The sequence below is a fragment of the Scylla paramamosain genome, chromosome 39 (genome assembly GCF_035594125.1).
Source record: "Scylla paramamosain isolate STU-SP2022 chromosome 39, ASM3559412v1, whole genome shotgun sequence".
In the NCBI taxonomy this organism is placed as follows: Eukaryota; Metazoa; Arthropoda; class Malacostraca; order Decapoda; family Portunidae; genus Scylla; species Scylla paramamosain.
The window spans coordinates 12444932-12457381 of record NC_087189.1 but is presented as its reverse complement, the minus strand read 5'-3'; the positions used below and the strand labels follow the sequence as shown (position 1 = coordinate 12457381).

At 41.2% G+C, this 12450-nt stretch overlaps 1 protein-coding gene across 2 annotated transcripts in view; it reads right to left on the bottom strand.

Moving 5' to 3' along the window:
- Positions 1–8318, bottom strand: part of LOC135092197 (WD repeat-containing protein 55-like) — a 16827-nt gene extending 8509 nt beyond the window's left edge. Inside the window, exons 1-4 of one of the 2 annotated variants that reach the window (XM_063990511.1) lie at positions 8167–8318; positions 3939–4124; positions 3128–3157; positions 2369–2598 (exon numbers count right to left, since the gene is read on the bottom strand). In XM_063990511.1, the coding sequence (XP_063846581.1) occupies positions 2369–2598; positions 3128–3157; positions 3939–4124; positions 8167–8190 (470 nt within the window). In that variant the 5' untranslated portion in view covers positions 8191–8318. Of the gene's footprint in view, positions 1–2368; positions 2599–3127; positions 3158–3938; positions 4125–8160 lie in introns of both variants that reach the window. The other variant, XM_063990510.1, reaches the window with a different exon arrangement.
- Positions 8319–12450: the final 4132 nt, after the last annotated feature.

The following is a 12450-nucleotide window of genomic DNA, read 5'->3' as shown; positions in this document are numbered from 1 at the left end:
ATGAGAAAGAGGCTGAAGACAGTCAGTTAGAGGAAAGGAGTTGATAAGATGAAAAGCTTTTGATTCCACCCTGTCTACGAGAGTGATATGTGTGGAAACCCCTCTAGATGTGAAGCATATTCCAAACATGGGCCCCTGTACAGAGTTACCAGCTGGTGGGTGAGAAAAACTGGCAGAGACGACTGAGAATGTCTAACTTCATAGAAGCTGTGTTAGCTAGAGATGAGATGTGAAGTTTCCAGTTTAGATTATAAGTAAAGGAGAGACCAAGGATGTTCAATGCAGAAGAGGGGAACAGTTGAGTGTCATTGAAGAAGAGGGGATAGTTGTCTGGAAGGTTCTGTTAAGTTGATAGATGGAGGAATTGAGTTTTTGAGGCATTGAACAATACTAAGTTTGCTCTGCCCCAATCAGAAATTTTAGAGAGATCAGAAGTCAAGTGTTCTGTGGCTTCCCTGCATGAACTGTTTACTTCCTGAAGGGCTGGACATCTACGAAAAGACATGGAAAAGTGCAGGGTGGTATCATCAGCACAGGAGAGGATAGGACAAGAAGTTTGGTTTAAATGATAAATATGACAAAAAAGGGAAAGGTGAGGTCATTAAAATGAGTGTAGACTGGGTAGACAAGAGAGAAGCAGTCACAGCACCCATATAACAAAAATATAATGAATAAAATATATATAGGTAAATCCCTATTTATGCGACATATAGATTCATTAAGACAATGTGTAATTAGAAACTACATAATTAGAAAGTAATTATGCCATTAAAATTAATGTATATGGTTGGGGTACAGGGATTTGACCATGAAACACCACTTAGTACATCACAAAATTCCTTTATTTGGTTAGTAAACATACTATGTAAACATAATGTTGAATTGTTAAAACCTTAATTATAATAACTGCATAATTACTCATGTGTCCTCCAGAAACACATGCACACAATTCTTCTCCTGCCATACACACACACGTGCGTGGCGCACCTCACTAATCTTCCTCCACCTCCGCTGCTGACCCCACTCTCCTCCATGCACACATGCCATTAATACTCTTCTTCCACCTCTTTAGAGCCATCCACTTCCTCAAGGCCATCCATTTCCTCAGAGTCATTCACTTCTAAGTCATTAAAGTTGCTTCCTTTCACTTTTCCACTTTTTTCTACTTTCTCTCCTGACACGTTGTATCCTTCCATACTTTCCACTTCTGATTCATCCACTTTTCTTGTTGCTTTGCAGTTTTAAAATAACTAAACAATGTAGGTTGAATTTGTTGCTTTTCCAGATCTTTTAATATTTCAGAGTAGCAGACCATGCCCATAACATTTCTTGCTACAGACAAACTGCAATCAACATTGGGGTCGATTTCTTCCAACTTTGTCAGACCATCTTTTAGTTTAGCCAATGTGCTGCGCAGGTTATTCTTTGTCAGCACCTGAACTGTTTCGTCAAGATTTAAGACTTGCTTAACCGAATATTCTCCTTCCTTCAGGATTTTTTTCATGGTCTTTGGCTATGTTTTTGCTGCCTCAGTGTCTGCAACTACTGATTCTCCCATCATCTTGATGTGGAATCATTGGCATTTCTTGAACTTGTGAAACCATCCACAACTTGCTTGAAAGTTTTTAGCTTTCTCAGTCCCAATATCATGCATTAGATTCTTGACCTTCTCTTGAATGATGGCCATGCTGATAGGGACACTTGTCTTGTTTTCATGTTTAATCCATGTTGTCAGCATTTTCTCCATCCTCTCCACCACCACTTGTCTTGTGTATGATGATCTTTGGGCTGATTTTGATGCCCCAACCTATACACTTGCCTTTATCTTGTCTGCATTCCATCACAGAGTATGTAGAGTGCTCTCCTTCAGTCTTACAGCTTGGGTGATCACAGAGGTTTTCTGTCTCTTTTCATATCGGTCTAGAATTTCCATTTTCTGCTCCAATGTAATGTCTTGTGACGTTTTATCTCTTTGGTGCTATTCCCAGGTGAAGATAAAGGGCGTTTGGGTGTCATAATAGCTCGTAGTTGTATAGCAGTGTGTGAGATAGCCACCAAGGGGGGCAGGTGTAAACACTGAACTATTGGTGGGAGTGGTTACAATACTGTGTCACAAGCAGCCTGCCAGCCGATCTGGCACTTTTTGAAAATGCAGTTGGCACAAAAGGTACTACAGTGAAATGTAATTAAAAATAAATTTAAGTATCATTAGAGGGCATTTAAGTGAAAATGTGTTAATAGAAAACATGTAAATAAGGATTTACCAGTATAACAAAAAGGAAAGCTGTGAAAATATGTGTGGACCGAACAGACAAGAGAGAAATAAAGGGAGTCAAAACAGTCAGCCAGCATCAGCACCATTACTTACATGACCACCTCACCATCGATGGAAGCGAGGGAGAAGAGATCTGCCTCTGGGTGGAAGCACACATCCATGATCATCGAGTCCATCTTGAGATCTGGTGGCCGCTCACGGTTCGCCTCAGGATTGTCGGTTAATCCAAACAGCTCAGTCAGCTTCACGTTCTCCTCCTCATCTGAGTTGCTGCTGCTGCTGGGGCTGCTGTAGACACTGTCACTGTCACTGTTGCTGTCACTCTGTTGGCATTAAGAGAGGTTACTCTGTATGTGTGAATACTTGTGTTGACCTAAATACAACTGCAACGCATAAAAACTATTTGTGCTTTAGACATTTAACCTCTCGTTTTTTTCTTTTCATTGTCAAAGTGGCACAGAACAATTTTATTCCAGTATGCAATTTTCTCATTATGTATCACACTTATAATTTCACATAAAATTGTCCTACAAAGGGAAGGAGTGTCATTTCAAAATTCATTATCTACTTCCTTCCAGTATCCAAATGTTCATATCCTGTACTCCTTCCATTCCTCTATACTGTTTTTATTTCCTGTATGTCAATGTAACCTCAGTCATTTATAAAGCTAAATACATGCATGCATACAGACCCATGGCAAAGAGTGTATGTCAACTGAAAGAAAGATAGATACAGATATTAAGAAATGATGACATGTTTCTTAGGCCCTGTATACTACAATTATATAAATACAACTAGAAAAATACAACAAACATACACACAGACACTACTCAAAAGACAATAGAAACCTACCTCATAATCTTCACCATATGCATCTCCATCCTGCAAGAAACCAAAGGATAATTTAAGTAATGATACAGGTACAAAAAGTTAAAAAATAGGATCATGTTTTCTGAATGGGATGTGTTGTCCTGAAGCTGGTTTATGATTCTATGGGATCTAAATACTATATATATATATATATATATATATATATATATATATATATATATATATATATATATATATATATATATATATATATATATATATATATATATATATATATATATATATAAAAAAAAAAAAAAAAAAAAAAAAGCCCACTAAGGTGCTAGTCTCTAAAGAAAGATCTAAAGGAGCATACAAAATTAAGAGAGACGCAGATCAAGGGCGACAAAAATTTCCCCCCAAAAAGGAAAAGGGGAAAAAAAATAAAATAAACAAATAAAAATAAAAATAAATAAATAAATAAAAAAATACATAAATAAAAAAAAAACTCCCTGAGGTGCAGGTCCCGGAATAGTGCCCAAAGCGGTAGTCAAGAACTGACGGATAATTGTCTTGAAACCTCCCTCTTGAAGGAATTTAAGTCATAGGAAGGAGGAGACACAGAAGCAGGCAGGGAGTTCCAGAGTTTACCAGAGAAAGTGATAAATGATTGAGAATACTGGTTAACTCTTACATTAGAGAGGTGGACAGAATAAGGGGTGAGAGAAATAAGATAGTCTTGTGCAGTGAGGCCATAGGAGGAGAGGAGGCATGCTGTCAGCAAGATCAGACGAGCAGTTAGCATGAAAACAACGGTGGTAATTAAGTCAGTGCCACATACAAGTAGACTCACCAGCGCCTCGTTGCCATTGTGCTCATCTGGAAAGTCACTGCTGCTGCCACCGTCCCTGTCTGCATCCCCCTCCCCCTCCCCCTCTCCCTCCCCATCCCCTTCCTCCTCCTCCTCCACACCTGCAAGGCCAAACACTCCGCCGGGAGGAATTTCATCCCCAGAGTCATCCGAGTCTGGCGCATCTTCCTGAAAATACATAAAAAATTATAGTTCACACACACACACACACACACACACACACACACACACACACACACACACACACACACACACACACACACACTGCATAGTGTAATTAGCATGCTCGGCTCACAACCAAGAAGGACCAGGTTCAAATTCCAGACGCAGCAAGTAGCCACTGTTCACCTAGCAGCAAGTACCTACAGGATGTCACCTGATGGGTTGTGACCTCGCTGTCCCAGTGTGTGGTGTGTCAGTGGTCTCAGTCCTACCCGAAGATCGGTCACTATGAGCTCTGAGCTCTTTCCGTAGGGGAATGGCTGGCTGGGTGACCAGCAGACAACCGTAGGTGAATCTAACACACACACACACACACACACACACACACACACACACACACACACACACACACACACACACACACACACACACACACACACACACACACACACACACACACACACACACACACACACACACACACACACCCTCCCTTGTAAATAATCATCCATCCACTGAGATGGACAGATGATTATTTACAAGAGAGGGAAATGAGGACAGCAATCAGAGACACTAATTCAAATTGGCGTGAAGTGAGAAGTGGGGTACTGCAAGGATCTATGTTGGCACCTATTATGTTTCAAATATATGTAAATGATATGAAAGAGGATCTAAATAATTACATAAACCTTTTTGCTGATGATGCAAAAATAATTAAAATAATAAAGGATGAAAATGACTGCAATGAGTTACAAAAGGATACTGACAAGATATAAAGATAAAGATGGAAACTAGAATTTAATGTGAGAAAATGCCATGTGTTGGAAATAGGAAAAAGTAAAAAGAAACCTTCATGGAGGTACAAAATGGGAGGAGAAATAATAACAAAAAGTAATGAAGAAAAATATTTGGGAGTAATGATCCAGGACACACTATCACCTGAAAGGCACATAAATGGAATATTCAGCTCTACATACAGCTTGTTAACAAACATTAGGGTGCCATTTAACTATTTAGATGAAGAAATGATGAAGAAAATTATAACAAGCATGATATGACCTAAATTTGAGTATGCAGCAGCAGTTTGGGCTCCACACAGAAAAAAAAAATATACGGAAATTGGAAAGAATACAGAGGATAGCAACACAGATGGTACCAGAATTGAGACTTAAACTATGAAGAAAGATTTTAAGAGACAGGATTACCAATTACAAGAGAGAAGAGAAAGAGGAGACCTGATAACAATGTACAAATTAGTAAACAATATAGAAAGAATAGGCAGAAATGACTTAATACCACAGATGGAGGAGGGAGAGAGACAGACGTGGAGGCATGGGAGGAAAATAAAGAAGAGTGGATGTTTGAGCGACATCAAGAAATACAGCTTCCTGTATTGAACTATTGAAATCTGGAATGATTTGAAGGAAGAGGTAGTTGTCACAAATAGTGTACACATGTTTAAAGAGAAACCGGATAAATATGGTTATGGGGACAGAACAACATGAGCTTTGGCTCTTGCCCTGCACAATACAACTAGGTAAATGTAAACACACACACACACACACACACACACACACACACACACACACACACACAAACACACACACTTCCTAAGAAAATAAAAGTATTGTTATGAAGAGAAAGCTTCTAATATAGTAAATTTTCAGAAAGCTGCATCTTGTTCATTTTGAGACAAAACTTTTGTCACTGAAAGATTCTGACATATTTTCAATTAATTTGATGGCAGTTTCTTAGTATTTTTTTCCCAAAAGGAAAAGAACTTTCCTAAAAAGTTATTTACTATAATGAATACATGATAATCATGAAAACATGTCAGAAAAAGTTTCATCCTTGAAATGTTGCTGTAGACCTAAAAGTGAAGGAAATGGTTGACTTGCCTTATACTGGCTGGGCCACCAGCCTGCCTCACTCCTTCATGTAATATCCCACAAGACACGCAAAACCTCCTCACCACCACTCTCCTAATAGCCAAAGGGCATTTTCAAATTAAACGCAGCCTACCCTTCACTTTTCCACATATTTTTGTCGATATTTAACCTTTCAGGAAGTAAATAGTTCACGCAGGGAAGCCACAGAATGCCTGACTTCTGATTTCTCTAAAATTTCTGATTAGGGCAGAGCAAACTTAGTACTGTTCAATGCCTTAAAAACAATTCCTCCATCTATCAACTCAACACAACCTTCCACGCAACTATCCCCTCTTCTTCAATGATACTCAACTGTCCCCCTCTTCTACATTGAACATCCTCAGTCTGTCCTTTACTTATAATCTAAATTGAAAACTTCACATCTCATCTCTAGCTAAAACAGGTTCCATGAAGCTAGGTCTTCTGAGTTGTCTCTGCCAGTTTTTCTCACCCCCCACAGTTGCTAACTTTACATGGGCCTTATCAATCCACGTATGGAATATGCTTCAAATGTATGGGGGGTTCACTCCTACCGCTCTTTTTTAGACAGGGTGGAATCAAAAGCTTTTCGTCTTATCCACTCCTCTCGTTGACCACCTTTATCTTCTTTCTCATCATTGTAATGATGCATCTCTTGCTATTTTCATGCCAACTGCTCTTCTGATCTTGCAAACTGCATGCCTCCATCCTTCCCCAGCCTTGCTGCACAAGACTTTCTTCTTTCTCTCACCCCTACTCTGTCCACCTCTCTTATGCAAGAGTTGACCAGTATTCTCAATCATTCATCCCTTTTTAACTTTGGCACTCCCTGCCTACTTCTAGTATTTCAAGACACTTACCCTGTAATTTTTTACTACCGCTTTTCAACTCTGTTTGAGGACTGGCACCTCAGTGGACCTTTCTTTTTATTTAAGTTTTGTTGCCCTTGGCTGGTGGTCCTCCCCACCCCCTAAAAAAAAAAAAAAAAAAAAAAACTCCCTGCTGGGAGCTTTGCCCTCTTTAAAGCACCCACTCACTCACTCCTGTGACAATGCTTGGAAGTGACACATACCGCATGTGATGGATAGTCAGGCACTGATCTACCCTGGTGAACGTGAATTCGTTTGTGTGTGTATCTCACACCTGTTGCACAAGTGCAAAATCAGTTGCAATGATTGGTTCTTTTGTTTGAGAATGCAGCCACTGGCCAGTTAAAAAAAATGCAGAATTAATTTAGCCAATCATAATGTTTTATTTCATCCTGAGGAGGAAGTGGCTCATTCTGAAATATTTGAATTAGTTTGAGGAAGATGTCTGTCTGTTGTGGGTGTCGCCCCAATTATTTCCAGTGCATTGCCACATTTTGCAAAGATGCCACTTAGATTTGGTTAAGTTGGGTTATGTTAATTTTTTTTTTTTATATAGTTTGGTTAGATTAGTTTGATTAGGTTAGGTTAGTTTTGTTAGGTCGGGTCAGGTGGTGGTGTATGACGGCGAGCTGGCGGCCATGGGCAAATGTTGGCCAGTCCTCTCAGAGGGAACATCATGAGTAAGTGTTAATGCTGTGGCATTTATTTGTGAGGACCAAACTATTTTCTTTCTGTAGATTTTGGTCTGTTTTGTATTAATCTGCTTTTTATTTTTCTCACAAAACATTGGTTTCTGAGGGGATGTGGGGGGTAAATTATTTGCTGAAAAAACATGCATATTAATTCAAAACAGGAAAAAAAACTAACAAAAATAGTTTAATCTAGGATTGAGAGACTGGTGAGTGTAAAAATTACCCACCTTTCCTTGTGTTGCAAGGGCAGAAACACATCTTTAATGAAAAAGTTTTCCTAGTTAAGACCAGAAATGTGAGCTTGTCACTGCTAGGTCACGTGTCTGTTGCTTCCCTTACCTTGTCCCTGCTCTGACCTCTCCCTCCCTCACACCAGGAGCTGACACGATCCGCTCAGTGACTCACACACTCCGGCAAGGGCACAGGACATCATATGCTCTTGCCACCACACACCAGTGTCACAGGCTAGTGGCAGTGAACCTCGCCCACCACCAACCCTGGCCTGCCCTAATGTCTGGTAACGCACACACACACACATATACACACAAACACACACACACACACACACACACACATTTACAATGCTAGGGATGAGGGTCTTCATCCTGTAGCCGCCTGCAGCAGGAGGAAGCTGGTGGTTTGTTTACTTCACACACGTGCTTTCCCTTCTTCCTAGCCACACGCCTTCGCGCACTGCACACTTCGGCTCTATCTTGGCCCATCTTTCATTTTTCCTCGCTTCGTTTAATTTTTGAACTTATCTGAATACATTAATTCTGCCATAAGTACAGCGTTCTTGTTCAGTGACACATTTAGACACTGCCACTCTGAGGCAGCGGCACAGGAGACTACTAGCAGGGTGAACGCAATGGGGAATCAAGGGACAGAGCGTATAGCACCTCCCTACTGGCAGTCACACACACACACACACACATACACACACACACACACACACACACATCCAGTCGTGCTAAAATTGATGATGATGTTGGCGAGCTGGAGGTGACCCTGCAGCGTCTGAAAGCGAAGCGCTGTGAAGTGGAGATAGCCTTGCAGCAGCACACAGGGTAAGCACAGCACTCCATCGAAGCCTCCACGGCATCGCATGACCAGACGCATCACAGAACTGGAAATAACAAAGGGCATGGATTCATGAAGAGATGTTTGAGGAAGCGAAGGAGATGAAGACTGGCCAGAGGAACATGAATAACGCTATGGCCAAGGAAAGCCACACACTGCAAGAAGAGGCCGAGAGGTTGGACAGGCCGGAAGAAGAGCTGTCGGCGAGGATGCAGACGCCAGAGAGTGGAGGAAGAGCTATGGAAACTGGATGGAGGTGGACAGAACACTCTAAGCCCAGGCTGAAATGGTGACCAATCTTTTTACTCAGGATATGTTGCACGACAAACCTACAGGTCAGATATCTGTGCGTCGAGAATACAGCTTTCCTAGCAGCAGTCTGCCAACTACCTTGCCAAACGACAAGCTGCTGTAAAGGTTCGGGGGTTCTCTCGCGTCCTCCAAAATACCATTGCCTAATTTTGGGGATAATTTTGAGGATAATTTTGAGGACGGCTTCAGGGAAACCTCCACCTCCACCACCTCCTCCTCTGACTACCCTATGAAGGAAGAAGAGTTTGTGAGGACGTGACCAGCACAAAATTACGACCACACAGTCTCTACTCCCATGGATAAGGCTGATGATCAAGGATTTGTTGCCCCGCGCCACGCACGCCAACGAGAGGACAAGCATTCCCCTTCTCTCGCTCCTCCTCTGTCTCCTCTCTAACGGAAGTCGAGGAAAATGTGCGAGGCAGCTATTTAAGCAGCAGCAGCAAGAAGAGAAAACTCAAGCCTCCCGCTGCGCAATGTACAAGTCAACCAGTATGGAGAAACTCGCGCATGCAACCACTACCACAACCTCTGAGGGGCACACACGGAGGATAATAACTGAATCTGTGTGTTTGTGTGAGTAAAAAAAATAAAAGATTAGATTATGCATTTAAGAGGTATAGAAGAACGATTAAAAAACAGGAAGAACATAGAGACGGGGAAATTAACAGCAAGACAAGAAACCACAGAAAGATTAAAAAAAGAGGAGGAACATAAAAAAATAAAGGAGGAGGGAGGAGCATATAGACAGATAAATGGACAGTGACAAGAAGCCACAGAAATGTTAACAAGGAGGAGCATAAAGGATAAACATAGAGAAATCTTCACTTCACTCCCAGTGCGCCGAGCTAACAAGGGGCCGAACTAGACTTCCACCATTAGCTTTGGTTGGGTTTAATTTGAAATTTGTGTTGCTGCACACACTTATTTCTAAGTTAAGGTTAGATCAAGTTTGATTCAGGGATAAAACTAATGTGATGTACAGTATCATGCTTCATTCATTAGAGAAATCATTGTTATTATTTGTTGATTATATATATATATATATATATATATATATATATATATATATATATATATATATATATATATATATATATATATATATATATATATATATATATATATATATATATATATATATATATATTATTCATTTTATTTTTTTTCATGTAAAGAGGGACACAGGCCAAAGGCAAAAAAAAAAAAAATAAAAAAATAAATAAATAAATAATAAAAAAAAATATATATATATAGATAAATAAAAAACTCATTGAGGTGCCGGTCCCGGAATAGGGTCCGAAGCGGTAGTCAAGAAATGAAGGATAAGTGTATTGAAACCTCCCTCTTGAAAGAATTTAAGTCATAGGAAGGTGGAAATACAGACGCAGGCAGAGAGTTTCAGAGTTTACCAGAAAAAAGGGATGAATGACTGAGAATACTGGTTAACTTTTGCATTAGAGAGGTGGACAGAATAGGGGTGAGAGAGAGAAGAGTCCTGTGCAGTGAGGCCGTAGGTGGAGAGGAGGCATACAGTCAGCAAGATCAGACGAGCAGTTAGCATGAAAACAACGGTAGTAATTAAGTCAATGCCACATACAAGTGGACTCACCAGAGCCTCGTTGCCATTGTGCTCGTCTGGAAAGTCACTGCTGCTGCCACCGTCCCTGTACACACACACACACACACTCCCTTGTAAACAATCATCCATCCATTGAAATGGATGGATGATTATTTACTGTTTACTTCCTAACTAACTTCCTAAGTGTTTACTTCCTAAAGGGTTGGATGTCTATAAAAAGACATAAAGACATGGAAAAGTGCAGGGTGGTATCATCAGCGTATGAGTGGATAGGACAAGTAGTTTGGTTTAGATCATTGATGAGTAATAGGAAGAGAGTGGGTGACAGGACAGAACCCCGAGGAACACCACTGTTAATAGATTTAGGAGAAGAACAGTGACCGTCTACCACAGCAACAATATAACGGTCAGAAAGGAAACTTGAGATGGAGTTACAGAGAGAGAGAAGGGTAGTTTTGTAACACGAAAATACGTGCATTGCTCACATGATGGCCGCCGCACACGCCTGATTTGTGCATTATTAACAGGAGAAGCAGTGTTGTGAGCACGGCTAATAATCTCTGTGGCCTTTGAAAATAGTTGTGATGAGAGAGCGTAGAGTTTCAGAACACAGGCCTCTCTCTCCCAATTGCCGGAGAATTTAGTGTTGTTATTTACTTGCCATGATAGCTTAATCTAACCTAACCTAACCTAACCTAATCTATTCTAACCTTAAACCTAACTTAACTTAACCTATCCCTTTCCCCCCCTCCCCCCTCCCAAGGCAGCACTCCCTCCTCCCTCCCGGCTGTCTTCCCTCTCCCCTCCCCGCTCCCACCTATCCTATCCCCTCCCCCCTCCCACCTAACCTATCTCCTCCCCCCTCCCCGGGCATATATATATATATATATATATATATATATATATATATATATATATATATATATATATATATATATATATATATATATATATATATATATATATAAAGATTGTAAAATCATAAATTTGTTTCACCTAAGTAAGCAAATTACTAATATAGTCTATGCATGCATACGTAGGAACAAGGTGGGTAGAGCTGTCAGCCACCAACCTTCCTCAGCCTCTCTCATCTCTACCTGAAGAACGTTAAGTTCATCCTCACTGTTAGTCACAGTCATCAGCACTGTCCTCCATGTCTGGGGTATATTCATCCCCACTACTGTCATCAGAAGCGTCATCCATAACCATTTGAACAGTAAGAGGAGAAAGCAAGAACAGAACAGGTGACTGATTGAAGGACAAAGCGAGATTGAGGGAAAGACACTGAGGCAGAGGGTTAAGGTGGCGTGGAGGGCTGGAGGTGAGAGGGGGAGGGGGATGTTACCATCTGGGCAGCAATGGTTATTGCCTCATGATTGATTAAGAGCGGAGGTGGTGGAGCTGAGAGATTTGAGTGAGTAAAGCATGCGAGAGACAAAACGCGCCGCCTAGAAGGCCAAACGACATACGAATCCACCGTGGGAAGTAAGATAGGAGAGTGACGCGCGAGGTGCGTCAGCATGCGACTGTACGGGCGAGCCTCACGCGCAAGGTGCGTCACCATGCGACTGTACGGGCGAGCCTCACGCGCGAGGTGCGTCACCATGCGACTGTGAGGGCGAGCCTCACGCGCGAGGTGCGTCATCGTGTTGAAGAGGTTAAGACTCAAAAGACTTTTAGCGGCTAGGAGGGGTGGTGAGGGATACTCCTAAAACGTTTAAAATTACTTTTAGGAGTCAGGGTGACAGCCCAACACCTCAATTTTCGGCAAAGGAGAGGCGTCTTGCGAGAGTAGAGTAATGCTCAGCTGATCGAGAGAGTTCTGCTTGCTCTTGGTGACATTCTGTATGTGATACAACTCGTGAGGAATGCACTAGAGAGTGACACTGC